Source organism: Lissotriton vulgaris, unplaced genomic scaffold (assembly GCF_964263255.1).
Source record: "Lissotriton vulgaris unplaced genomic scaffold, aLisVul1.2 SCAFFOLD_10699, whole genome shotgun sequence".
NCBI lineage: Eukaryota > Metazoa > Chordata > Amphibia > Caudata > Salamandridae > Lissotriton > Lissotriton vulgaris.
Window position 1 is genome coordinate 1 of NW_028244064.1, and position 25,400 is coordinate 25,400.

A 25,400-nucleotide genomic window follows, 5' to 3' on the forward strand; every position below is an offset into this window, starting at 1 on the left:
TATTAGTTTTGCTTTGAGGTATGTGAATCACAGAGTGTTTTCCGCACTGAATACTCAAGGTGAGTGGATCACCATTTGGTACACTGTTACTCGCTGTGCCCCTGTTGCTCCCGCTACTTCCAATATGGTTGTTGAGGCCTCTCAAAGCACAGCATATGCGTGCACCACTGTTTCCTGTCCCAGCACAAGACAGTACAGTCCTGTGCAAGAAAAACCACGAGCTGAAGAAAAACGGCCCATCACAGCACTAAAACTCCTCCTAATCTCCTCTGTACTCCCCACTCTAAAACACCCGAATATATAGGCTGCCTGAGGAGCAAACACCTTCTGATAGCTCCAGGCAGTGGTTTCTGGGGGGTGCACACAGAATGTATGCACATAGTGTTCCGTCAAGGGCACTAGCCTGTTAGCTCCCCTGCAGCTCCTCTTGTAGCTCCCCTGCCAATCACAGGATAGAGTGACACCGCTACATAGGGTCTTCTCAATGGGAGACACCAGCCTTCACAAACTCTTCAGCCACACATTAGAAAGACGCTCCTTCAAAGTTCCCTGTCAAAATCAAAGTGGGTTCACCGAAAAACACTGGCTGGGAATATGTTGGTTCGCCAATAAGGCTTGGTCACAACTCGTTGTCAATTTTGAGCAGTACCAAGCTACACAAATAGAAGTTAAATAGGGTTCCACTGTCAGTAACACAGCTCGAATGCCAGCCAGGTATTACATAGTGTGGCATGTTCATCATTAGTTGATACATAGGTAGGCGTTCAGTTAAGCTTTCCCTGAAGTGCGAAGAGGGAGCAAAATGCAGTTTAGCCGTGGGATGCTTTTCCAGAATTGGATGTTTTTTTAAAAGGTCAAATGAATTAGTACCACGAAACCCCAGAAGAAGGGAATTTTTTCCCGAAATGCATTGGGTGATTTGCATTAAAAACGTGGCATAAGGAAACAAGGATTCCCCTGTGTTTTTTGAAAGGCTAAGGAACAAAGCTAATGGATATAATGGATCGAAATACAACAGAGTGAAGAAAAGAGTGAAGAGTTGATGATAAAATTGAGGAATAATAAAAAATGAACTGATTACGAATTTAATTCATTAAATTCATTAATAATAGGTTGTGCAGCTATATGGAGACCTAAAGGTGTCTCCTTTGCGATGTTCATCATTAGACCACAAGCAGAAGTAGTATCAACCCACAACTAGACTTGGTGTGATGGCCATGTTGGTGGAACTTTTTTGAAGCCTCAGTACAGCAATGTAAAACACCATGGTGTCTCATTCGCAAATGCAGGTTTGATATCCCTGGAAAGCATATTCCATTCAACTCAATCATTCAAACCCTGGCTATTTTCATGTTGCAGAGAAATGGTACACCCCTTAAGACAAGCAAAGTTTAGGTGCTGTTCTTACTCATTTAAGCCATGTGAAGTGGTCTGTCATCCACTGCAGGACTCTAACATCAACAACAACATGGACTGCCATGATTAGGACAAGAACTAGTAGGGAACTAGAGGAACTCTTTCAATGTCTTAATGAAACTGATTATAACATAAGTTTCACTTTTAACTCTAGTTTAGAAAAAAATCACTATTCAAGATGTTGAACTATGTGCTAAAGAATAGAAGACAGAAAGTAGAATGTTTTGTAAGTAGGCTTCATGTATCTTAGTGTTACACACAAGCAGCTCACATCCTAGGCCTTAAATTAAAGTTATACCATATGGAGAAATTGTTACAGCAAGGAGAAACTATAGTAAAGGACAGGAATTTTGGAACAATCTTCAAAATATGCAGACTAGATTTAAAGCTATGAGCAGGGCTGAAGCATGTGATAGGCAAGCAACTCTTATTTAAAAAAAGAAATAAAATAGTATACCTTAAAGGGAGAGCAGAGGTCACCAGATAAATAATGTCCTATGGTATCAATACAGGCAAATTTACCAGGATACTCAAAAGACACTAGTACTTACACATGAATTATCAAACCACAGCAAAATGGGTTACTAAGCATCCAAGAATGTCATTTTACAGAGGAATTACACTTATCAAAAATAGTGTCTCCTTATATCCTATCCAACACAACCCCAGAAATCTGACTCACACTATTGAGTTTCTATATGTGTGGAAGCTGTAATGTGTTAATTAGCTCTAGGGAAGTTTTAATAGTTCCAGTATAATACCAACAAGAAGTAGTGGATAGGTACAAACATCACATGTAATTCTAAATGTGCTGTTTATGCTTTAATTTGGAAATTTGGCAAATTATGCATTGGCAGAACAGTAAGAGTACTTAAAGAAAGAGTGGATCAACGCATCAAAGCAATAAAAACAAGCATTTGCAATGCAATAGGTCTCGCATTAGGAAAGTTTGAGCTATTGGTATTGTAAATGACACATTTTTATTTATGTTTTGTTTTTGAAAATAGCGAAATTAATAGCTTTGTCATTTACAAGTTTTGTTTTTGAAAATAGCGAAATTAATAGCTTTGTCATTTACAATGCCAATAGTTATAACTTTGGCAAATGTGAAACCTATAGCATTTGTACTGCAATATGTGTTGTATTTACGGGACTAAGATGTATTGATATTACAAATAACAATGGCTTTTAATTTTTTTTCAATAATTAATACTTAAATAAAAGTTATTGTGATTTATAATGGCAATAGCTTAAAGTTTTGTAAATAACTTTTGGGAAGATTATGTTCAGTGTATTTTATTGTGACGAAAGTCCAAGAACAGAAGAGAAATATTAACATCTTTTTGTTACATTTGTAATAAAGCTTGAAACATTGAGAGAACATATTTGAACCAGGTGTTGTTGAATGGTTGCACAGATTGATGCTGTGGTGGCGCTGAGTGATGTTGTGATGGCGAACGAGTGATGCTGTAGCGTTCAGTAATTCTGTAGTAGCACATAGTGATGTTGTGGTGCCCCTGAGTGATGCTGTGGTGGTGCGGAGTGATGCTGCATGCTATGCTATGTTTTGTTTTGCTATCCTATGTTTTGTTTTGTTATGTTATGCTATGTTTTGCTATCCTATGCTTTGAATTGTTATGCTATGCTATGCTGTGTTTTGTTATGCTATGCTTTGTTATGCTATGCTATGTTTTGTTATGCTATCCTATGTTTTGTTGTGTTTTATTATGCTATGCTTTGTTTTGCTATGCTATGTTTTGTTATGCTATGCTATGCTATGTTTTGTTGTGTTTGGTATGCTATGTTTTGCTATGCTATTATACGTTTTGTTTTACTATGCTGTGTTTTGTTGTGTTTTGTTAAGCTATGCTATGTTTTGTTGTGTTTTGCTATGTTTTGTTATGCTATGTGTTGTTGTGTTTTGCTATCCTATGCTTTGTTTTGTTATGCTATGCTACGTTTAGTTTTGCTATCCTATGCTTTGTTTTGTTATGCTATGCTATGTTTTGTTGTGTTTTGTTATGCTATGCTATGTTTTGATATGCTATGTTTTGTTATGCTATGCTAAGCTTTGTTTTGTTATTCTATGCTATGTTGTGTTTTGTTATGCTATGCTATGTTTTGTTGTGTTTTGTTATGCTATGCTATGTGTTGCTATGCTTTGCAATGCTATGTTTTGTAATGTTTGTTATGTTTTGTTGTGTTTTGTTATGCTATGCTATGTTGTGTTTTGCTATGTTTTGTTATGCTATGCTTTGTTTTATGTTATGTTATGCTATGTTTTGTTATGTTATGCTATGTTTTATTCTGCTACGTTTTGTTGTGTTTTGTTATGCTATGCTATGTTTTGTTTTGCTATTCTTTGTTATGTTATGCTATGCTTTGTTTTGTTATGCTATGCTATGTTTTATTGTGTTTTGTTATGCTATGCTATGCTTTGTTGTGTTTTGCTATGCTATAATTTGTTTTGTTATGCTATGTTTTGTTTTGCTATCCTATGCTTTGTTTTGTTATGCTGTCCTATGCTTTGTTTTGTTATACTATGCTATGTTTTGTTATGGTGTGCTGGTGAGGGTGTGTGAGTGTGTGTGAGGGAGAGAGGGTATGAGGGTGAGGGGGTGTGAGGGTGAGGGGGTGTGAGTGAGGGTGTGTGAGGGTAAGGGGGTGTGAGGGTGAGGGTGTGTGAGGATGAGGTTGTGAGGGTAAATGAGGGGGTGTGAGGGTGTGAGGGTGTGAGGGGGTGTGAGGGTGAGGGGGGTGAGGGGGTGTGAGGGTGAGGGGGTGTGAAGGTGAGTGAGGGTGTGTGAGGGTAAGTGAGGGTGAGGGGGTGTGAGGAGTGTGAGGGTGAGGGGGTGTGAGGGTGAGGGGGTGTGAGGGTGTGTGAGGGTGAGAGGGTGTGAGGGTGAGGGTGTGTGAGTGTGAAGGTGTGTGAGGGTGAGAGTGTGTGAGGGTGAGGGAGTGTGAGGGTGAGGGGTGCGAGTGTGTTGGGGTGTGAGGGTGAAGGGGTGTGAGGGTGAGGGGGTGTGAGGGTGAGGGGGTGTGAGGGTGTGTGAGGGGGAGGATGTGGGGTTGTGAGGGTGAGGGGGTGTGAGGGTGACGGGATGAGGGTGATGGGGGTGAGGGTGAGGGGGTGTGAGGGTGAGGGGCTGTGAGGGTGAGGTTGTGTGAGGGTTGGGGCTGTGAGGTGTGTGAGGGTGAGAGGGTGTGTGTGAGGGTGAGGGTGTGAGGGGGTGTGAGGGTGAGGGGGTGTGAGGGTGAGGGGTGAGGGTGAGGGGGTGTGAGGGTGAGGGTGTGTGTGAAGGTGAGAGGGTGAGAGGGTGTGGGGGGTTAGGGTGAAGGGGTGTGAGGGTGAGGGGGTATGAGGGTGAGAGGGTGTGCGAGGGTGAGAGGGTGTGTGAGGGTGAGAAGGGGTGAGAGGGTGTGTGAGGGTGAGAGGGTGAGTGAGGGGGTGTGAGGGGGTGTGAGGGTGAGGGGGTGTGAAGGTGAGTGAGGGTGTGTGAGGGTAAGTGAGGGTGTGTGAGAGTGTGTGAGGGTGAGGGTGTGTGAGGGTGAGGGTGTGTGAGGGTGAGGGGGTGTGAGGAGTGTGAGGGTGAGGGGGTGTGAGGGTGAGGGGGTGTGAGGGTGTGTGAGGGTGAGAGGGTGTGAGGGTGAGGGTGTGTGAGTGTGAAGGTGTGTGAGGGTGAGAGTGTGTGAGGGTGAGGGAGTGTGAGGGTGAGGGGTGCGAGTGTGTTGGGGTGTGAGGGTGAAGGGGTGTGAGGGTGAGGGGGAGTGAGGGTGAGGGGGTGTGAGGGTGTGTGAGGGGGAGGATGTGGGGTTGTGAGGGTGAGGGGGTGTGAGGGTGACGGGATGAGGGTGATGGGGGTGAGGGTGAGGGGGTGTGAGGGTGAGGGGCTGTGAGGGTGAGGTTGTGTGAGGGTTGGGGCTGTGAGGTGTGTGAGGGTGAGAGGGTGTGTGTGAGGGTGAGGGTGTGAGGGGGTGTGAGGGTGAGGGGGTGTGAGGGTGAGGGGTGAGGGTGAGGGGGTGTGAGGGTGAGGGTGTGTGTGAAGGTGAGAGGGTGAGAGGGTGTGGGGGGTTAGGGTGAAGGGGTGTGAGGGTGAGGGGGTATGAGGGTGAGAGGGTGTGCGAGGGTGAGAGGGTGTGTGAGGGTGAGAAGGGGTGAGAGGGTGTGTGAGGGTGAGAGGGTGAGTGAGGGGGTTTGAGGGGGTGTGAGGGTAAGGGTGAGGGGGTGTGAGGGGGTGTCAGGGTAAGGGTGAGGGGGTGTGAGGGGGTGTGAGGGGGTGTAAGGGTGAGGGTGTGTGAGAGTGAGGGGGTGTGAGGGTGAGGGTGAGGGTGTGTGGGGGTGTGAGGGCGTGTGGGGGTGTGAGGGTGAGGGGGTGTAAGGGTGAGGGTGTGTGTGAGGGTGAGGGTGTGTGAGGGTGAGGGGGTGTGAGGGTGAGGAGGTGTGAGGGTGGGTGAGAGGGTGTGTGAGGGTGAGAGGGTGAGAGGGTGTGTGAGGGTGAGGGTGTGTGAGTGTAAGGGTGTGTGAGGGTGAGGGGGTATGAGGGTGAGGTTGTGTGAGGGTTGGGGCTGTGAGGTGTGTGAGGGTGAGAGGGTGTGTGTGAGGGTGAGGGTGTGAGGGGGTGTGAGGGTGAGGGGGTGTGAGGGTGAGGGGTGAGGGTGAGGGGGTGTGAGGGTGAGGGTGTGTGTGAAGGTGAGAGGGTGAGAGGGTGTGGGGGGTTAGGGTGAAGGGGTGTGAGGGTGAGGGGGTATGAGGGTGAGAGGGTGTGCGAGGGTGAGAGGGTGTGTGAGGGTGAGAAGGGGTGAGAGGGTGTGTGAGGGTGAGAGGGTGAGTGAGGGGGTGTGAGGGGGTGTGAGGGTAAGGGTGAGGGGGTGTGAGGGGGTGTCAGGGTAAGGGTGAGGGGGTGTGAGGGGGTGTGAGGGGGTGTAAGGGTGAGGGTGTGTGAGAGTGAGGGGGTGTGAGGGTGAGGGTGAGGGTGTGTGGGGGTGTGAGGGCGTGTGGGGGTGTGAGGGTGAGGGGGTGTAAGGGTGAGGGTGTGTGTGAGGGTGAGGGTGTGTGAGGGTGAGGGGGTGTGAGGGTGAGGAGGTGTGAGGGTGGGTGAGAGGGTGTGTGAGGGTGAGAGGGTGAGAGGGTGTGTGAGGGTGAGGGTGTGTGAGTGTGAGGGTGTGTGAGGGTGAGGGGGTATGAGGGTGAGGTGGTGTGAGGGTGAGGGAGTGTGAGGGTGAGGGGGTGTGAGGGTGTGTGAGGGTGTGAGGGTGAGGGTGTGTGAGGGTAAGGGTGTGTGAGGGTGAGGGAGTGTGAGGGTGAGGGGTGCGAGTGTGTTGGGGTGTGAGGGTGAGGGGGTTTGAGGGGGTGTGAGGGGAAGGATGTAGGGTTGTGAGGGTGAAGGGGTGTGAGGGGGTGTGAGGGGGTGAGGGTGTGAGGGTGAGAGGGTGTGAGAGTAAAGGGGTGTGGGAGAGGGAGGGAGGATGAGGGTGACGGGGTGAGGGTGATGGGGGTGAGGGTGAGGGGGTGTGAGGGTGAGGGGGTGTGAGGGTGAGGTTTTGTGAGGGTTGGGGCGGTGAGGTGTGTGAGGGTGAGAGGGTGTGTGAGGGGGTGTGTGAGGGTGATGGTGTGAGGGGGTGTGAGGGTGAGGGGGTGTGAGGGTGAGGGGGTGAGGGTGAGGGGTGTGAGGGTGAGGGGTGTGAGGGTGAGATGGTGTGTGAGGGTGAGGGTGAGAGCATGTGGGGGTGAGGGTGTGTGAGGGTGAGAAGGGGTGAGAGGGTGTGTGAGGGTGAGAGGGTGAGTGAGGGTGTGTGAGGGTGTGTGAGGGTGAGGGGGTGTGAGGGGGTGTCAGGGTAAGGGTGAGGGTGTGTGAGCAAGAGGGGTGTGAGGGGATGTGAGGGTAAGGGTGAGGGGGTGTGAGGGTGAGGGGATGTGAGAGTGAGGGGGTGTGAGAGTGAGGGTGTGTGGGGGTGTGAGGGTGTGTGGGGGTGTGAGGGTGTGTGAGGGTGAGGGGGTGTAAGGGTGAGGGTGTGTGTGAGGGTGAGGGTGTTAGGGTGTGTGAGGGTGAGAGGGTGTGTGAGGGCGAAAGGGCATGTGAGGGTGAGAGGGGGGTGAGGGTGAGAGGGTGGGTGAGGGTGGGTGAGAGGGTGAGTGAGGGTGTGTGTGAGGGTGAGGGGGTGTGAGGGTGAGGGGGTGTGAGGGAGGGTGAGGGGATATGAGGGTGAGGGGATGTGAGGGTGAGGGGATGTGAGGGTGAGGGGGTGTGAGGGTGAGGGTGAGGGTGAGGGGTGTGAGGGGGAGGGGGTGTGAGGGTGAGAGGGTGTGTGTAGGTTGAGAGGGTGTGTGAGGAGGAGAGGGTGTGTAAGGGTGAGAGGGTGAGTAAGGGTGTGTGAGGGTGAGGGTGTGTGAGGGTGTGTGAGGGTGAGGATGAGGGTGTGTGAGGGTGAGGGGTGTGAGATTGAGGAGTGTGAGGGTGAGATGGTGTGTGAGGGGGTGAGGGGGTGTGAGGGTGAGGGGGTGTGAGGGTGAGGGTGTGAGGGGGTTAGGGTGAGTGAGGGTGAGAGGGTTGTGAGGGTGAGGGTGTGAGGGTGTGAGGGTGAGGGTGTGAGGGGGAGTGAGAGTGGGTGAGGGTGTGAGGGTGAGTGAAGGTGTGTGAGGGTGGGTGAGGGTGTGAGGGTGAGGGAGTGTGTGTGAGGGTGTGAGGGTGAGTGAGGGTGTGTGAGGGTGGGTGAGGGTGAGGGTGTGAGGGTGAGTGAGGGTGTATGAGGGTGAGGAGGTGTGAGGGTGAGGGTCCAAAGTAAATGGTGGCAGGGCAGACATCATAAGACAGAGAGAAGAGACTGCGTCGTGACTGCGTTGGTCAGTTTCAGAATCAGGAGGGGCAGAGTCAGCACAGTCTGTGAGGGATCAATGTGTCTAGAGGCAAAGAATAGCGGATGTATCATTGCAGCTACCAAGTCGAGTGTTTTCAAGCTGAGTGTCCCTAGAGAGATGGCAACACAGCAACAGCATTTGAGGAGCAAGGCTACTGTAAACAAGCACGGTAGGCTTTCACTTTCGTCCAGAAAAAAAATGAAAAAAGGTTCAGAGAACGCCGAACAGAACATGGCTTCCCCGCAAAATGGATGCAAAAAAAACCAAGCTCTCTGCATTGCTGTGGCGGGGGGGGGGAGCGGGAGCGCATTCCTTTGAAGTCTGATGGGGGGGCGGGGGAGCGGCTTGGGAACGGATTCTTTTGAAGTCTGATGCCGAGGTTCAGCCAAATGGTGGTGTGCGAGCGGCTTCCTTTGAAGTCTGATGCCGAGGCCGATGGTGTTTGATGTGCACGTGCCTGCCTCATACGCCTGCCTCACATGAACTGTACGCGATACGCAGGCTAGGTAGACTTTTTGGACTGCTTACTATAATCTCACCTATTCTATCCCTAACGGAATAGAATAGTCGAGACCTAAAAATGACACACAGGGCCCGATTCACAGAATGAACTTAAGACTCAATCCTAAATTTACTACTATTTTGGTATTCACAGAATGCACTTACTACTTTTGGCATTCACAGAATGCACTTACTACTTTTGGCATTCACAGAATGAACTTACTACTTTTGGTATTCACAGAAGTTAGGATTTTGTCTTAAGTTTGTCTTAAGACAGACTTAAGACAAACTTAAGACAGACTTAAGACAGACTTAAGACAAAATCCTAACTTCTGTGAATACCAAAAGTAGTAAGTTCATTCTGTGAATACCAAAAATAGTAAGTGCATTCTGTGAATGCCAAAAGTAGTAAGTGCATTCTGTGAATACCAAAATAGTAGTAAGTTTAGGATTGAGTCTTAAGTTCATTCTGTGAATCGGGCCCCATGTATCCTATTGCTGCTCATTGTACCATGTGCACTACATAGAGCGTAGACCCAGGAGTTAAATTTCACTGAAGACAACATATGCTGTTGAAAAGGTGGCAGGAAACTCCAATTATCTAGAATGGAGGCCCATTGAATTATGGAGGTCACGCAAGTCGAAATAAGGATCAACAAATTTCTTGAGTATAAATACTTTTTTGGCTATTAAATGTCTAAAAGTACAGATAATACATAGACATTTGTGGATTGTATTTAATCAGATGTGACGCTTTGGTCACCCAGGTGACCTATTTAGTGTTACACTTACCTAATGTGCAACAGTGGAAATTACAATTACGACACACGTGCCCTGATATTCACTCTGAGAATGTGATTATTGTGCTGTCACAGGAAACTTAACCGCATAAAAAAACTCTTTACAACTGCACTCTTATAGTGTTATGGGCTGTACATATCCAGTGTACTTATTAAATGTCGTATACTTGTCAAGCGCACAGCTGCCCCAGCAAAGGGGCGTCCCGGCGCTGTATACCGCTGGGGAACCCGTCCTGGCTTTCCCTGTGGGATGGTCCCTACTGGGAATCCCCAAGGTGGAGCCAGGCATCCCCGGCGTTGATGGGGCTGTTGTGGAGATTAGGCAAGCTAATGCCCAGAGTTGCCGAGTGGGACCCCAGGTTAGAGTAGGCACCGAGGCAAGAATTGTCGAGTCCGCTGACCCTGGTCCACAACCCTGCCGCGCCAGGAATTGAACCCTGGTCCCAGGCCAACTTCTGCTCCCTGGTCTGCCGCCTCTAACCAGTGACCCACACCACTCCACTATACTCCACTCCACTTACTCCATAGAGTAGTTTACTTATTCAATGTCTGACAAATATACATCTTCACATGTATATCATAGCTCCAAGATGACTGCCAGTGGATGGATAACTTACCATCAACTCCTTGGCCATTTTTCTCAACCACATTCATGTATTCAGTGTCCAAGATGGTGCTGATTCAGTATGCCACGGGCACGGAAACACACAGCAATGATACACACAACGTTACACTGCCCCTTTTATGCAACACAATGTTTCCAAACTATTTATCTTAATACAATACTTATACAATTTCCTCTACTAGCAGTTTATCCAGCATTATTTAGCTTCTGAGAATTAAGAGATATTACTCATGAGTACGTATATATATTTTTAAAGACACAATATAATTTGCTGACCAGTTTCAAACTAGCATTTTCACATCATGTCACAATTACTGATGTGTGTACAAATATATGTTACATAATTACACACACTGACAATGAAGGGATCATACTTTGTAATGCATGACAATACTCACACAGGCATGGTGTGGCTGAGGAACTGCCTTACGGAAACTAACAGTTATTTATATTACCGTTCCAACATGTTTTATCGACTTGATGGTGCCTTTTTTCTGTGATGCAATTTAAATAACATATGTCTAGATGTACAAACATTTTGTGACTCAAAAAGTACTCGCAAATAGATTAGTAACAGGAAAGGTGATATTTTGAAAAGTACGAACGACATCCACAAATCTAAATTTGTGATGCAACTGATTTGAGAATCTGTATTTATAGCGACCGATATTTGCGAGTCGCGAATACTGGTTCAGTATTTGTAATTTGCAAACCTTATGCTTGAGGCTGTCGCAATTAGCAACTAGTCACAAAAACACTCATTTACACATGCAATTTAGCACAAAATAGAAACAGGTGGTAACTGTGTGCAAACTAGACTACAAAAGCTGGCCCAGAATTCATCACAGGTTTCCACAATGGCTGCTCTCCATGTTATTTCAAGGAGGATGCGACTACTGTCTGTTCAGCAGAGGAGGATTTGATTTGAATTGCTATAACACTCCAATGCCTGGAGACGTCTTGGCGCTGTTGCTGTCTTGTGGTTCAGAAAAAAACTGAGAGGAGAGACTGATCTGCTGATGTTACTAACGAGTGAATAGCCAGGTCTTTATCAATTTCCCAAAGGCCAGGAAATCAGAACATTTCCTTATAGCAATCGGTAGGCCATTCCTTAGCGAGGCTTCTCTGAGCAGAAAGCTCCTGCCACACCAGGTGGTACGGTTTGCTCTTGGAAGAGCTAGTAGCATTGCATATGAGGATCTGAGCCTTCTGCCTGAAGAGTACCAGGCAATTTTCGAGCGGAAATATCTTGGCCCTGTATTGTGCAGGGCTTTGAAGGTAATGCATTGAGTCTTAAAATGCAGTCATTTGTCTATAGGTAGCCAATCCAATTTGACCAAAGCTTGGAACGCTGATTTGTGTTTGGGGATTCCAGTAAGGAGTCGAGCAGCCGTGTTTTCCAGCATTTGGAGTTTTTGTAAAGGCTTTTTTCGGATGCCGAGAAAAGGGCGTTTTCATAGTCTATCTTGGCCAGAACTAGAGTGGTGACGACTGTTTTTTGAATTCATGGGGAATGTAAGGACAGATCTTCCTTATTATTTTCAGTGTATAAAACACAGAGGATGAAAGTGCCTTTACTTGCTGATCAAAGTTGAGTTTATCATTGAAGATGATTCCTAGGTTCCTTCCTTTCTGTACTGGCGTTGGTACCAGTCCCATATTCTGGGGCCACCAATTTGGTGACCAGAGGGGTTTCTCTTTCCCGAACAGTGGGACCTCTGTTTTCCACACGTTTAGTTTTATGCAGTTTTCTTTCATCCAATGATCTATTTGGACCATGCAGGAGTTGAACCTATGACCAACTTCCTCATGATCTTTGGGGATTGACACCACAATTTGTGTGTCATAGGCATAGGACACCACTGAGGACCCTAAGGTCTTTATCAGTTTGACCAAAGGGGCAACATACAAGTTGAAAAGGGTGGGGCTCATTGATGAGCCCTGCGGTACTCCACAAGGGAAGCAGAATTGCTTTGATGTGAATTTGCTCAAGGCTACATGGTTTGTTCTGTTTGTTAGGAAGGCTTTAAGTAGCTTCAAGGCCACACCTCTTTTTCCCAGCTCTATTAAATGGCCAATCAGAATAGTATGGTTGACCGTATCAAAGGTCGCGGAGAGATCAAGCAGTATCAATACGCTTGACCTCCATTATCCATGATCCATCCTAGTTCTTCTGTGGCGGTGAGCAGGGCTGTTTCTGTACTGTGCGTCTTCCTAAAACCGTATTGGGAGGGTTCAAATACATTATTGCTGTCAATGCATGACATAAGTTCGTTGTTCTGGGCTTTTTCCAGCATTTTAGCCAGAAAGGAAATTCTGGAAATGGGTCTAAAGCATGGGCGAATTTTGCGAATCTCGCGTTCGCGAATTTTGCGGATTTGCGAACTCGCAATCCGCAAAATCCGCGAATTCTTGCGAATTTGCGGATTTTTTATTTTTTTTGTGTTCGCAAGGATTTCTGCCAGTTCGCAAGGGTTTCGTACCAGTTCGCAATTGCGAACTTACATTTCGTCGTGCAACGGTCGCGAATTATGTTGTTTCTACGTCTGGTTCATCATCACAGGTTCCCAGCACCCTCTGTTTCACCACTGCAACCCTCTGTTACATCAATGCCACCCTCTGGTTCATCATTACTGTAGATTATGGGGGGGAAAAGCAAGCACACCAGCCCTGCTTCAACTGAGATGAATTAATTTGGGGTTAGTTTATTAATGTGTCACTGTTTTAAAATTCCAGTCTGGCACCTGCTTCCTTATCTGTAATTTTGCTTTCTGTTGCAGTGCATTTTTTTTCCCCAGGACCTTCTTTGTGGCCTACTTGTAGCTATTGTATGAGCCTGCTGTGAGGGTCAGAGCAGGGTCATACAATTGTTGCAACTAGCAACTGAATTCTGGAGGGGCCCCAGTCAGGAAGCACTACCGGGAATTGTTACTAATGATGAGTTTGAACTCTTGCCCCTGCCGAGTGCTTTCACTTTTGAAAAACTCGTTTTTCTGCAATTTCGCGGGGTTCGCGGGGTGCGAACACGCGCAAGATCGGATTCGGAAGCCGCAAATTCGTGCGAATATGCAATTTGTTTTTTTTGCGGCGTGTTAGTTGGCAAGGTTTTGTGCGTTTTTGCGAGCCGCTCGTAGCGCAAGACGCGAAGTTACCCTCGCGGTCGTTCAAGGGCGCAGCCATCTTGTTTGCCTGACGTATTTCCGTTTCCGGGCGCGAAGTGTAATCTCGCAAAGTCCGCGGCTTGCCAGTACAGTCTCGCGCGTGTTCGCAAGGAAAATCTCGCGCGAACTTACCCGCGCGGTCGTGAACGGGCGCGGCCATCTTGTTTCTCATTCATTGCTATGGTTCTGGGCATGGTCTTTGTATCCTCTGTCAATCTCTGCCATCCTTTGCTTGTTTGAAGTTTTTTTTTATCTATTTTACTTATTATCTATCCCTCTATTTTTCTAGCCCTATATTTTTGTGTTTACTGCTACTTTTGGTTAATTTTAAACTACTTTTGTAAACTCTTTTCTTTTCTTCTCTTCCCTATTCTATTTTCTTTATTCCTTTCCGCCCAGACCATGGTGAAGGGAGCCGGGAAGCATCCCGAGAAGGGGAAGGGTCCCGCACCCCGTGTCCGGCTCCCGTGCGGGCGTTTGAGGGGGGAGCTAGTGATGCCACGGGAGATCTTTACCCCGGAGGAGGTGGCCCAACTCATTTTTTATGTTCAGCGCCGCCTCCCCAGGACCATCATGGGAGGCGGCAAGATCAGTGCCGGGTACGGGGCCCGGGAGCGCCGGAAGCGGTGGGAGAAGGTGTGCCAGGCCATTTACCACCACTCTCGGGTCTGGCGCACCTACAACCAGGCCACCCACCGCTGGACGGATGTCCTGACCCGTGAGCGAGATCTGCTCGACCTCCTTGGCCTTGAGATCCCCGGGCTTGGTGAGTAGTAGTAGCTATGTCTTTACTACTATGTTTTCTCCTGCTGTGTTATTATATTGCAAATTTTTGTTTTTTACCAAGAGCAATAATGCTGCTCATTACATTGTAGGTACATTTTATTTCAAAATCTTCTGTGCATTTCAGGTACACTGCTCTCCTTCTCAGTAGTGTTGCTACTATGCTTATTTGTTTTAGATTTTGTGTTCATTTCATTGGCCTGTGAAATTATGTATGAGTGTAGTTGAAAGAACTGCGCAATGCTACACACTAAGGTTCAGATTTTTAATTACCGGCGCATCCCTGCAAAGTTGCAGGGATGCGCCAGTAATTGTGCGTCACGCCACCATCACCCATGGTGCGCCGTATTTACAATGCGGCGCGCCATGGGCCCAAAACGTCACCAAAGCGTTACGCATCTATGCCGTAAAGGTGGCGCATTGCTGGAGTTGCGTCGCAACGATGGTGCAGCTCCATCAATTCTCTGGGGTGCCCTATCTCCCCAATGCTGCGTCAAGCCGTACGTCTGCTTCAAGCAGGCGCAGGGTTTGAGTCACGCATCATTGTCCTCAAAGTGACTGATTGAAATCTTGTAGATTTCCCTCAGCCACTTTTAGGATGCGTTCCTGCGCAGGAACGCCCTCCCTTGCGCCGGAACACCCCTATTGGCGCAGGGCTTTACAACGTGATGCATCTCCCAGATGCGTCACGTTGTTAATATACGCCGCACCATTGCGCCTCTTTTGTGCTGTCGCTGCGTCACAAAAGTCACGCAACAATGGAGCAAAAGAGCCGCAAGGGCCTTATAAATCAGCCCCTACAGACTCAAGTCCAGTCCTTCCTTTGTACACATGGCGATAAGAAGAAATAGTGGTGGTGGATTAATAGTTTGAGTATTTTAATGACTGGTGAATGTAGTAGGAAACTTTAGTGTTGTCGCTGATCTTCAATCACGATGGACTTTGGCTGTCACTTTGCGTGCTGCGGACTGCTGCCTGCCAATCCTAGGCAAACCTTTTTAGTACTTTGTTTAGTGAGTTACATAGGGTAGTTTCCAATTCGACGGTCCGCAAATCAAGCAATACTAAAGTAATGACGTAGTCGACCACATGAGATTGGTCAATAATATATCCCGTGGAGTCGTTCCCTATTTGCTATTTCGCAAAAATATTTTGTTACTTTGTTAGTTCTTTTTTAAATGTTTGATTTGGTTGAGAAATATCATCCATGTTTTCTGTTTTTCTTTCTTTCATGTTGTACATCAGCTTCCCCCAGGGGCAAGAGGAGGACACAGGAGGAGGAGGAGGAGGGTGCTGTTGTCGATGCAGGCCAGGACCGGGCAGTCGAGGGCTCCTTTGCTGGCCCCAGTAAGTTTTAATTTTAATATAGAGTACTTATTTTTTCCTAGCGTTCCTCATTCGATTTTTTCTAAATCGTCTTTGATCTTCTTGTAGACAGGATCTAAATTCTTATCCTGCCTCGACTATGACTCCGTGTGGTATTACTAGATTATTCTTATTAGTCTGTCTGTGTAGCTAACTAAGATTGCACATTTGGCATTTCCATTGGACTCCCATTCTAGTCAGCAATAGCTCTATGCACTGAGTGTAGTCCTCTGGGATTGTCCATAATGTCTTTTCAAGTATTCTAAATGTTTATGCTTTGACCATTGCCAACAATAAAAAGGTGAATGACCACCACCAAGAAATAATAAGATACTACTTTACTTTTGGTTTGGATAGGAGGACAATCCATTCTACTACTGTTGCAGGGACAAATCTGCACAAACAGAACTATGGACACTAAATAATGCATCGCTTAGCTTATCAATTATAATAGGTGCTGTAACTGTTAGACTTTCCACATACCTCAGTGATAACAGACTTTGTAGTTGAACCCCCAATCTCCTTACTGACTAGATAGTGTGGCAGAGTCATTTAGCTCCCAAAGTCACCGATGGCAGAGGCACGGACTCATGCTTGCAAAAATTCGAAAACCTTTAGCTCATCCACTCTAGTCTGGAGGACCAAAAACCACAGAGTCTATTTGAGTTTAAAAGCTTTATTAAAAGTAAACACATTTATTAAATTCAAGTTTGTCATAAAAGTGAACGTGTAACTGAAAATGGAAAAGTGCTTAGTGCTGACGATTAATTGGACACATTTCTTGTGGTCGAGCCGAGCTCTCACCTGGTTTGAACTTGATCCTGCTCGTGTTCTTAGAAGTCAAGGTTCTGTCTGTTAGGAGAAAAAGTGGTGCGTGTTAAAAAGTAAAAAGCAAACATTCATCAGTTGTGCCAAAAAGTGCAGCAAGACAACAGCCTTCCCTGGAAAAAGGGACATTTTTACTCTAGAGTACACAGTCAAAAATTATTAAATTGTACACTTTTTTTCACATTTCTTTCTTCCTCCTAGACCAAATATTATATAGTAGTGAGTGGTGTATTCTAACATTATTAAATGTACTTTGTAGGTGGAACATCTGGAGACGGGGCCAGCGCGGAGGTGGTGGCATTGGACGAGGAGGACAACTCTGGGGAGGAGGCGGTGCAAGTGCCGGAAAAGGACATGCCTGTGAGGGTTCAAACGGTGGTGGCGGGCAGAGGTAAGCTATACATTCCTTAGTCATTGAGATTGAAGACTGCAGAGTGTGCTTTCTGCACGGGTGTATTATAAAAAAAGCAGGTAGTAGCCTCCTCTAAATGTACTTCGACTTAGCTGTGAAGTTTTTGGCGAGAAGAATGCCAATCAGATCTGAGGTGAACTTGATGGATGGGATGAACGAAAAGCGAAAGAAGGGTGTAAGTAAGTGTGGAAGCACGAGAAATGTAATGATGACTGGCAAAGAAGAATGATATGTGTTTGCTTGGTCCCCGAGGTGGCTGGGAAGGTAAGAAAATGGTATGGTGCATGGCTGGGTGAATGATGAAGCAAGGATGGGTGGAAGGAGAACAGCCTGGGTGGGTGAGACAGAAACTGTATGTGTGCAATATACTTTGAATGGATGGATGCCTGGATCATTCATGGTACTATCTGACTCTTAGATAGCATATGTGAATCTAGAGAGAGTAGACGGTCACTGGATGAACTAAGTGTTACTTTGAAGAGCATGTAACACCGCACCCGCACGTCCGTTCCAGTGTAGGAAAGGCAAGGAAAAGAAGTTGTAACGTTGTCCAAAGACTACCATGAATAGTAGCAGTAGTTTGTATTGCAACTGCAAGCACAGCATATATCCAGTTATTACGGTGGACACTCCCTACCTCCCTTAATAACTTTAGTTTAGTAGTAGTACGTCATTCATGTGTGGGGGTATCACTGTTCACTCAATAATAAGCAAAGCACCTAAAGTCATCCCATATGTCATCAAATACATCCCATGTGAAGTGATAGATAATCAGATAATTTAGCTTCTTCATTTTCCTTTTCTAATACTCATTTGCACTGTAGGGTGAAAGCTAAATTAATTAAGCAGTAGCCCTTTTAACAGAGTATTCTCAGTGCCACCCGTAATAGAAAAGTAAGAGCTTCACCACCTGCATGTACTGGACCGGTACAGTAACGCAAGTCTGTCTCACTCACCATGGTGTGCGTCTGTTTTTCTCGGGTGCAAGTTCACTGCGCTGGCATTATGCCGGCTTGCATAAGATAACGTACCAATTTTCCTAAGCAAGAGAGAAGAAGAAGAATAAGAGTGGTGTACTGTCATAGTCGACTGTAATAGAAGTCCATAGTGCTCGTAGAATTTGTTCCTTAAACTCCCACTAATGTTAGAGCAAGGATGAAGAAGTCGGAGGTTACATAGATACTGTCCTCAATAGTTATGCACTGTGCTTTCAATTTGCTACTTGTACTGTGACAACTTTCTGCTCAATCATTTTGTGTTAATCTTAAGGAGCATTGGTTACAGACTATGTCTTTCTTTTTTCATGTAGTTGCTCCTTCCAAATCCAAGACACCATCAAGGAGGAAGGAGCTGGCTCGAATGGCCCGGCAACGGAGGCTGGATGCCACTGTTGCTGAATATCGGCGGCTGGTGGCCCTGGAGGAGGAGGAGACGCAGTCTGGAACAACAACAACGTCCACTGGGACAGCTGCATCCTCCTCCGTGCGGGCTGCCAGCCAGCGCAGTGCTCCAGCGGTACGGAGCCGGGCTACCAAAGCCAAACACCACCGCCCAGCAGCAAAGAAAGCAGCTGCCCCTCACAGGATTTGCAAGGCACACCGGCGCCGCTTATCCCTCAGACTGTCCTACCTGGAGCAGGAGGTCCATAATTATAAGAACGTGGTGGAGGGCCTCCGCTTCGAACTTGCCACCCTCCGCAAGGAGCATGATGCCCTGGCTGCTAATTCCAACAGCACCCTGCCATAGTGTCCCTTGCCCCTTTTTTAGAGACTTTTTGGGGGGTGGGAATTGGGAGTTGTGATTTTTGGGGACTTTTGAAGGACAATCGTTGGGGTTAGGGAGGGTCTTGCGGGAGATTCTTTTGTTAGGGCTATAAAAATATACTTTTTGAAACTTTATCTGACCATACCTGTTTTTTACTGCTTTTGAGTCTGGTGGGTGGGGGTTTAACATAACAGTAAGTTTGTTTTCCTGAATAGTCCTAGGACTTTAGTAGTACTGCCGTCAATCAAATCTCTCGTCTCTCCTAATACTCCATTATACTACCTCCAACCAAACGCCTATCTTACCTGTAATTTCTGTTTGCAAGTAGGGCTAGGCCCAGGGCTGGCTCCACGGGAAACAGCAAATAAGGTTGGCAATCCTGGGCGGATAAAATTTCCTCATAGCGGTGGTACTAGTGGTGTGACACAGTGGCAGTTGCTTGCCTATGAAAAAAAAGAAAATGAAATCTGGTTTGTCCTCCTGAGCAATACAAAGGTACAATACAGAATATAGCAGGTGACAGAAGTACACCAGAACAGTGCCACGTTGTAGCCTAACAAATGTTAAAGTATAACTAATTCGGTTGAAGTTCTTTGACATTAGCCATGGGTCTTTGTCAAGCAGAGTAAGAATATATCCTCGGATTTCTTCACCAGCCTGTTGCTATCACCTTATCCTCCCCAGCAAGTGTGTGGATTTATTGCTGTAATTTAGTCACACATCAATCAAAACCACACAGCCCGGGGGAAGAGGGTTAGGGTTTGAAAAATGGATGGGTACGGGGGTTTTTGGGAAAGGTTTTGGGAGACAAGAAAAAGTAGCACAGCATGGACGAACAATTGTGAACATAAACAAATCTTTGGGTACAAACCTATCCATCAATCTTTGAAAGTGCATACACTACTGCATGCATGTCAGTTAAAAGTAAGTAGTACTTTCGACAACTGTGGAAGAAAGAATGCGACAGTACAGGGCGTGGGTGGAAATATTGATAACTATATTCAACATAAGGTCTCTGTAGCCAGATACCTGAGAGCCTTGCTGGTCACTATAAATCCATTCACAACAACACTCAATGGGGTTGGTCTGGAAGGTATAGTAGATAGAAAAGGAGAAATTGCTTTTTTTCTAGGTGTCCCCTCACTCACCAGGGTTGCCCCTTGGTGACATGCTTCATCATTGGGGCCATCCCAGTCCTCTACGGGCTGGGGCGTGCTGCGACTTGCGAATTACGTAGGAGCACTTACAAATGACTATGTGTGGTGCAGATGTGATAGTGGAGTGGACTAAGTGATGTGTTAAGGGATCAATTTAGAAGCAGAGAGAGATCCAAGAAATGCAGTCACAGTCAGAGAAAAAGGCAAGGGATACTGTATCTATGTGGTTGTAGTGGTCCTGTTGGAAGTGGTAAGTAAGTTGCCTGCAGAAAAAAAATCCTCCTTTTAGCGGCACTCCTCCATTGCAGCCGACGCTTCGTCCATCGATGTTGGTCACCAGAAGACACCCTGTAAAAAAAAAGCACAGCATACACAAACAATGGAACATAAACAATTCTTTGGGTACAAACCTATCCATCAGTCTTTGAAAGTGCATGCACTACTGCATGCATGTCAGTGAAAAGTAAGTAGTACATTCGACAACTGTGGAAGAAAGAATGCGACAGTACAGGGCCTGTGTGGAATTATTGATAACGATATTCAACATAAGGTCTCTGTAGCCAGATACCCGAGAGCCTTGCTGGTCACTATAAATCCATTCACAACAACACTCAATGGGGTTGGTCTGGAAGGTGTCAGGTTTACTCCCCGTGATCCAGTCGATGCAAATATGGTTCCACCTCCAAATGTCACCAACACCCAGAAGTGTAAACACAGGGTGTTCGAGGCATTAGGCGGGGGAGAAAAATAACAAACTAAAATAAAAAATGTGGGATGGGTAAAGGTAGGGTCAGCAGGGAAAGGATACCTGTAACAGAAGACAAGACAGGCATCAGTGAAGTGCTGTCCTAACATACAAGGGTACTCTCATATAGTCTCACTAAATAGTCTGCAAGTCTCCCGCCTACTCATGGGAAATGTAGTTTCATAGTACGGTAGGCGCTTAGGGGCTGCGTAACCTGACAGAAGGTATAGTAGATAGAAAAGGAGAAATTGATTTTTTTCTAGGTGTCCCCTCACTCACCAGGGTTGCCCCTTGGTGACATGCTTCATCATTGGGGCCATCCCAGTCCTCTACGGCCTGGGGCGTGCTGCGACTTGCGAATTACGTAGGAGCACTTACAAATGACTATGTGTGGTGCAGATGTGATAGTGGAGTGGACTAAGTGATGTGTTAAGGGATCAATTTAGAAGCAGAGAGAGATCCAAGAAATGCAGTCACAGTCAGAGAAAAAGGCAAGGGATACTGTATCTATGTGGTTGTAGTGGTCCTGTTGGAAGTGGTAAGTAAGTTGCCCGCAGAAAAAAAATCCTCCTATTAGCGGCACTCCTCCATTGCAGCCGACGCTTCGTCCATCGATGTTGGTCACCAGAAGACACCCTGTCCACTGCCTGCCTGATGCTGAATTGTGGCTCGCTACTGTGAAGCCTGACTCCATCCTTTTTTCCCCATTGCAGAGACTGAAACCCGGCCTGTAATTATTCAACGAAAAACAGGAAGTGATATAATATTACAACACCACTGATAAATAAATATAAGGTATGTAGGCTGTGGAGTGCAAAAAGTCACAATTTGTTTTTCCTAGTAGACAGTACAATGTTTTTGAAAGTGCGTACTCTGAGTCACCTTTTGAAGGATAAATAAGTATGGGCAAATTAATGTAGCGGATCTTGCCCCTCAAGCTAGGTGTACTGTAAACTGTGTTTTAGAACAAAATTAGATCTTCCTAGCAGTGCTCCCACCCAGACCCTTACTAAAGCCAGTCGCAAAAATGTAGAAGACCCCCAATCAAATCTCAAAAAACGAGGCCTAGCAGAAAACTGGTGACAAAACTTACTTTGAAAGTAAAAGTAGGCCGAAGTACCCTAATTACCCATTACCCACCGTGGATTGCATTCAAACCACTTGCAAGCAACCAAGCAAAAGTAGCCATAGCCAGCATCGCTCCAAGACTCGAAATCCCCCCCACTCAAACACATGCAATAGAAATACTGCTAACCCTAACGAACCCTAAGTTAAGAATAGTGGCAAAGGCTTTCTTTAACTATGCCAAATCCCCCCTTTCCCACCATGGATTTTCTTCAAATGACTTGCAACCAAAATTACACATTCTCACGAGTGCTCTAAGACCCCAGAACTCAGTTTGAAAAATCTAGAACACCCCGAAACACATGCAATCCTGCTGCTAGGGCTAACCCTAACGAACCCTAAGTTACAAAAAGTGCCAAAACTAAAGGCTTTTCCGCGCGGATTTTGTCCCAACCACTTCTACCCGGTATTAGACCTTCCCAGGAATGCCCCAAGACCCGGCAACCCACCCGCCAAGAAGCGTAACACCCCCAAACAGGCCAAAAGCAAAATCTCATACTTGCAATATTTCTGGGCCTTCGGTCCAAACGCGCTGCGTAGCTAGGCCATAAGTCGGGGTTGGCACGACGGATTTCCTGAAAAGCAAATGCAATCAAGATTAGAGTGTCCCAGCAGTGCTCCCAGACCACGAAACTCACCCGCAAACAGACGGAACCCCCCCTAAGAGCACCTCAAAGGCAAGCAAGTCATCAAAAACACAAAAAAAATTCCGCCTGGGATTTGGTCCAAAACACTTTTATCCGGTATTAGAGCTTCCCAGCAATGGCCCCAGAGCCGTCAACCCAGGAGAAAACGAGTAGAAGACCCCCAAACAGCCAAAGAGCAAAAGTACAAAAATGGGGACTTAGTCAATTTTTCACAAATTTCCCAAATCACTCCGCGCGCGCTCTGCAGCTAGGCCCTAAGTCCCCTCTGCCACCATGGATTTGCTTCAAACCTCTTGCAAAGTAAAGTATATATAGCCAGCAGTGCTCCCAGACCACGAAACTCACCCACAAACACCAGGAAGCCCCCCAAACAGGCCCCCGAAAACGCTACATAGAGCAAAATGTCAGAAATAGCCAAAAAAAATCGGCCTGGATTTTGTCCCAACCACTTCTACCCGGTATTAGACCTTCCCAGGAATGCCCCAAGACCCGTCAACCCACCCGCCAAGAAGCATAACACCCCCAAACAGGCCAAAAGCAAAATCTCATACTTGCAATATTTCTGGGCCTTCGGTCCAAACGCGCTGCGTAGCTAGGCCATAAGTCGGGGTTGGCACGACGGATTTCCTGAAAAGCAAATGCAATCAAGATTAGAGTGTCCCAGCAGTGCTCCCAGACCACGAAACTCACCCACAAACACCAGGAAGCCCCCCAAACAGGCCCCCAAAAACGCTACATAGAGCAAAATGTCAGAAATAGCCAAAAAAAAATCGCCCTGGATTTTGTCCCAACCACTTCTACCCGGTATTAGACCTTCCCAGGAATGCCCCAAGACCCGTCAACCCACCCGCCAAGAAGCATAACACCCCCAAACAGGCCAAAAGCAAAATCTCATACTTGCAATATTTCTGGGCCTTCGGTCCAAACGCGCTGCGTAGCTAGGCCATAAGTCGGGGTTGGCACGACGGATTTCCTGAAAAGCAAATGCAATCAAGATTAGAGTGTCCCAGCAGTGCTCCCAGACCACGAAACTCACCCACAAACACCAGGAAGCCCCCCAAACAGGCCCCCGAAAACGCTACATAGAGCAAAATGTCAGAAATAGCCACAAAAAAAATCGGCCTGGATTTTGTCCCAACCACTTCTACCCGGTATTAGACCTTCCCAGGAATGCCCCAAGACCCGTCAACCCACCCGCCAAGAAGCATAACACCCCCAAACAGACCAAAAGCAAAATCTCATACTTGCAATATTTCTGGGCCTTTGGTCCAAACGCGCTGCGTAGCTAGGCCATAAGTCGGGGTTGGCACGACGGATTTCCTGAAAAGCAAATGCAATCAAGATTAGAGTGTCCCAGCAGTGCTCCCAGACCACGAAACTCACCCACAAACACCAGGAAGCCCCCCAAACAGGCCCCCGAAAACGCTACATAGAGCAAAATGTCAGAAATAGCCAAAAAAAATCGGCCTGGATTTTGTCCCAACCACTTCTACCCGGTATTAGACCTTCCCAGGAATGCCCCAAGACCCGTCAACCCACCCGCCAAGAAGCATAACACCCCCAAACAGGCCAAAAGCAAAATCTCATACTTGCAATATTTCTGGGCCTTCGGTCCAAACGCGCTGCGTAGCTAGGCCATAAGTCGGGGTTGGCACGACGGATTTCCTGAAAAGCAAATGCAATCAAGATTAGAGTGTCCCAGCAGTGCTCCCAGACCACGAAACTCACCCACAAACACCAGGAAGCCCCCCAAACAGGCCCCCGAAAACGCTACATAGAGCAAAATGTCAGAAATAGCCAAAAAAAAAATCGGCCTGGATTTTGTCCCAACCACTTCTACCCGGTATTAGACCTTCCCAGGAATGCCCCAAGACCCGTCAACCCACCCGCCAAGAAGCATAACACACCCAAACAGGCCAAAAGCAAAATCTCATACTTGCAATATTTCTGGGCCTTCGGTCCAAACGCGCTGCGTAGCTAGGCCATAAGTCGGGGTTGGCACGACGGATTTCCTGAAAAGCAAATGCAATCAAGATTAGAGTGTCCCAGCAGTGCTCCCAGACCACGAAACTCACCCACAAACACCAGGAAGCCCCCCAAACAGGCCCCCGAAAACGCTACATAGAGCAAAATGTCAGAAATAGCCAAAAAAAAAATCGGCCTGGATTTTGTCCCAACCACTTCTACCCGGTATTAGACCTTCCCAGGAATGCCCCAAGACCCGTCAACCCACCCGCCAAGAAGCATAACACCCCCAAACAGGCCAAAAGCAAAATCTCATACTTGCAATATTTCTGGGCCTTCGGTCCAAACGCGCTGCGTAGCTAGGCCATAAGTCGGGGTTGGCACGACGGATTTCCTGAAAAGCAAATGCAATCAAGATTAGAGTGTCCCAGCAGTGCTCCCAGACCACGAAACTCACCCACAAACACCAGGAAGCCCCCCAAACAGGCCCCCGAAAACGCTACATAGAGCAAAATGTCAGAAATAGCCCAAAAAAAATCGGCCTGGATTTTGTCCCAACCACTTCTACCCGGTATTAGACCTTCCCAGGAATGCCCCAAGACCCGTCAACCCACCCGCCAAGAAGCATAACACCCCCAAACAGGCCAAAAGCAAAATCTCATACTTGCAATATTTCTGGGCCTTCGGTCCAAACGCGCTGCGTAGCTAGGCCATAAGTCGGGGTTGGCACGACGGATTTCCTGAAAAGCAAATGCAATCAAGATTAGAGTGTCCCAGCAGTGCTCCCAGACCACGAAACTCACCCACAAACACCAGGAAGCCCCCCAAACAGGCTCCCGAAAACGCTACATAGAGCAAAATGTCAGAAATAGCCAAAAAAAATCGGCCTGGATTTTGTCCCAACCACTTCTACCCGGTATTAGACCTTCCCAGGAATGCCCCAAGACCCGTCAACCCACCCGCCAAGAAGCATAACACCCCCAAACAGGCCAAAAGCAAAATCTCATACTTGCAATATTTCTGGGCCTTCGGTCCAAACGCGCTGCGTAGCTAGGCCATAAGTCGGGGTTGGCACGACGGATTTCCTGAAAAGCAAATGCAATCAAGATTAGAGTGTCCCAGCAGTGCTCCCAGACCACGAAACTCACCCACAAACACCAGGAAGCCCCCCAAACAGGCCCCCGAAAACGCTACATAGAGCAAAATGTCAGAAATAGCCAAAAAAAAAATCGGCCTGGATTTTGTCCCAA

At 47.1% G+C, this 25,400-nt stretch overlaps 1 protein-coding gene across 1 annotated transcript; it reads left to right on the forward strand.

Moving 5' to 3' along the window:
* Positions 1–15,387: 15,387 nt before the first annotated feature.
* On the forward strand, positions 15,388–18,493 carry LOC147668170 (uncharacterized; the record flags this gene model as incomplete). The annotated part of the gene is made up of 3 exons (XM_086948729.1): positions 15,388–15,489; positions 16,595–16,726; positions 18,057–18,493. Coding segments are annotated over 3 exons (671 nt in total), but the record flags the coding sequence as incomplete, so codon positions are not given.
* Positions 18,494–25,400: the final 6,907 nt, after the last annotated feature.